This window comes from Apium graveolens, chromosome 5 (assembly GCF_009905375.1).
Source record: "Apium graveolens cultivar Ventura chromosome 5, ASM990537v1, whole genome shotgun sequence".
NCBI lineage: Eukaryota > Viridiplantae > Streptophyta > Magnoliopsida > Apiales > Apiaceae > Apium > Apium graveolens.
In genome coordinates this window covers 256741528-256744837 of record NC_133651.1, presented here as the reverse complement: position 1 = coordinate 256744837, position 3310 = coordinate 256741528, and the positions used below count along the sequence as shown (strand labels likewise).

The 3310-nt window shown below is 34.3% G+C and overlaps 1 protein-coding gene across 1 annotated transcript; it reads left to right on the top strand.

The window, feature by feature from the left end:
- The first annotated feature begins 842 nt into the window (after positions 1-842).
- Positions 843-3109, top strand: LOC141725085 (xyloglucan O-acetyltransferase 1-like). Its single transcript, XM_074527472.1, has 2 exons — positions 843-1399; positions 1535-3109. Exons 1-2 carry the CDS (start codon positions 1165-1167, stop codon positions 2659-2661), a joined length of 1362 nt encoding a protein of 453 aa, XP_074383573.1. The 5' UTR covers positions 843-1164; the 3' UTR covers positions 2662-3109.
- Positions 3110-3310: the final 201 nt, after the last annotated feature.

The window sequence follows — 3310 nt, the reverse complement described above, 5'->3', positions numbered from 1 at the left end:
GTGAAAAGTTTTTTTGCTGAATTTGTTAACTTGTACAAATGTGCATATTTCAAGGGTCGAGTTCTGAGAATAAATGAGAAAATTACTTATTTTCCCTGAACCGATATAATTAAAAGCATGTATGAACGAAAAAAGTGTTAGAATGTACAAAAGTCATACTTCAGTGGCGAGAAGATACGTTTTTGTAATTTGAGAATTCCTGTATATTTTCGGTGAAAGTTTAAGTGTCGAAGTGTAATAAAGCCATTATAATATAGTATGTATTATATAGTATAGATAGATAAATAGATAAGGATTAATATAAAGAAGCACATATTAAAATCATAATTTGATTTAAGTTGTGTGGTATGGCTTGACTGAAGTTAGCTGACTATTATTATGTGATTAACATTTTAATATTTGATTGTAATTCTAAATAAAAAATAAGATTTGATCTATTTGAATAAAATATACATTAGAAACTAAATTTATCTGCCTTTAAATCCGGAGAAATGCTAGGTTACCCAAATTTTCCCAAAATGTTGATGTGTCATTTTGTAGATAGTAAATTTTTTGATAATAATACGAGACACCGCGTGCCTAAATATGCGCCCGTAAATCAAAGCCTGCCATATGTTAGTCACATCACTTAGTAAAATATCTGATTTTCTTTTTGGGAAACCTGACACTGCTCATGTGAATGAAAAAATTAAGATCAAACTATAAGCCAAATAGTTATTTTAATAAAAAAAATTTAAAAATTAATTCTATAAATAGGGGAAGTAATGGTGAAATTACAACTAATTAGTTGGCCAACCAACGAAAGCCAAAGATAATGGAATTCACGATATAGGACTTTGACTCGATCACCCTTGTCTCCCACACGAAATTACACAACCTTTTTTTTATTATTTTATTTTAACTTTTAGCATTCTTCATCATCCTTCTCCTCATCCCTCCTCCCATTTGTCCCCCTCCTACTTTTCCCTGCTCCAGCTCTTTACAGCCCAACCGTACCCAACATAACAACCACAAGAAACTGAAGAAATATTCAACTTAAATAATTAAGTACAGAGAGGGAGACACAGAGAGAAGTACAGAGAGAGAGAGACAGAGAAGAGAGAGATACAGAGAGAGAGACAGAGAGAGATAGAGTATACATCTGTTCGTATAAATATACATGCAATGGGGTCAGCAAACCCATTGAAAGATTATCAATCTTCTTTTCTTATGAGAAACAAGTTAATATCATGGACTTTATTTACTCTTCTTTCTATTGCATTCATTCGTTTTTACTTTTACCCTTATTTTCCTCTTCTTTCTTCTCAAACTCAAGATCAATTTCTCCCCACTAACTCCATTCTCATTACTAGCACCCCTTCTCCTTCTCCTTACACATCTTCTCCTCCATACTCACAAGGTAAAAATATCGTAACTTTACTTGTATAAGTATTTTTTCTTGACATGCTAATATGCTATTCTTATTTTTTTTTGTTTATATATATTTGTGGTGCATAAAATTTAAAGATTTTGAATGGGAATTTTGTTTTTGCAGAAAAAGAAAAACCCCATGTGGAATCAACAACATGTGACTATACAAATGGTGAATGGGTCCATGACAAACAAGGTCCTATGTATAATGGTACAAGTTGTGGGACAATAAAAAAGGGACGAGATTGTATGGGTCATGGAAGACCTGATACAGGCTATTTATATTGGAGATGGAAGCCTAATGAATGCAAAGTTCCCAGGTTTGAGCCCAACATTTTTCTTGATATGCTCAAGAACAAACATGTAGCTTTTGTAGGTGACTCAATGGCTAGAAATCAATTAGAGTCACTTCTTTGTATGTTATCTACATTTTCTGCTCCTAATCTTGTTTATAAAGATGGCGAAGATGATAAATTTAGGAGATGGAACTTTCATTCGCATAATGTGAATGTTTCAATTTATTGGTCACCCTTTCTTGTTAAAGGTATCGAAAAATCGACAAATGGTGGTCCAGATTATAATAGGTTGTTCTTAGATTCTGTGGATGAGAGATGGGCTTCGGATCTTGGGACTATAGATATGCTTGTTTTATCAATTGGGCATTGGTTTTTACATCCTGCTGTGTATTTTGATGGTGATAAAATACTAGGTTGTCATGTTTGTACTGGTATGAATTATACTGATATTGGTTTTTATGGAGTTTATGGGAAGGCAATTGATACTACACTTAAGGCCGTAATGAAGAGGAGAGGTAGTAGAGTTGGTTCTGATAGAAATGGTTCAATTGATGTTATTGTTACTACATTTACCCCAGCACATTTCGAAGGGGAGTGGGATAAGCTTGGGGCTTGTTCGAAGATTAAGCCTTATAAGGAAGGGGAAATTGAGCTTATAAACATGGATGCAGAGATGAGAAAATCTGAGTTGGACATTGTGAAAGTGGCAAAGAAGAAAGCTAAAAGATTTAAGAACTTAAGGTTAGAGGCCTTGGATGTGACCAAATTGTCACTGATGAGACCTGATGGCCACCCGGGGCCTTATATGTATCCCTATCCGTTTGCCAATGGCGTAGGAGACCACGTGCAGAATGACTGTGTACATTGGTGCTTACCAGGGCCAATTGATACCTGGAATGAGATATTGCTAGATGTGATGAGGAGATGGAGTGGTAAATCTAATAGAGTAGAATGAAAGTTTGGATTTTTGGCCCTAGCATGTGGGATACATCTGGCCTCATGAGGTCTCTTGGACAGATAAATTTGGTATATGCTGAATTATTAACACGGGACACTAAAAACAACACAGGTTATTAATTTGTTTATTTTAATTCTCCCAAGACACCAGTTTTCAAGGGATATTCAGATGATCAAGAAGATGTTCCTAAAGCAGTGCCCGGAGATGCTGCAATATATAATGATACTAAAGGCAACAACAATGTCAAAAAGTGTTTTGTTTGGGTAAGTAGAACTGATCATTGATCAATATTAATTTAACTAGAGGGGCATGTATACTTGTGTTTCTTAGATATCTTGATGTAAATTAAGCTAGGTTCAATTTCATCACAAACTGCCCTGTACTTTTCTCCATTAATTTATATTAATACAGAATACTGAAAGTTTTTTTTATTTATGTTTCCTTCTCTTTTTTATTGTTATGAGTCAAACACAGTCCCGCACCCTCCTTGATTTGAACAAGGACAAGATTAGAACTCTGTATTACACCAAGGGTTCTTAGGGTTCTCTTTCTATTAGACCGTACAACTTAAATTTAAAGGATGTTAGATATTTGCTTTCGAACTTCTACAAAATATAATTTAGAAGATATCGTCACACTTTCTAGC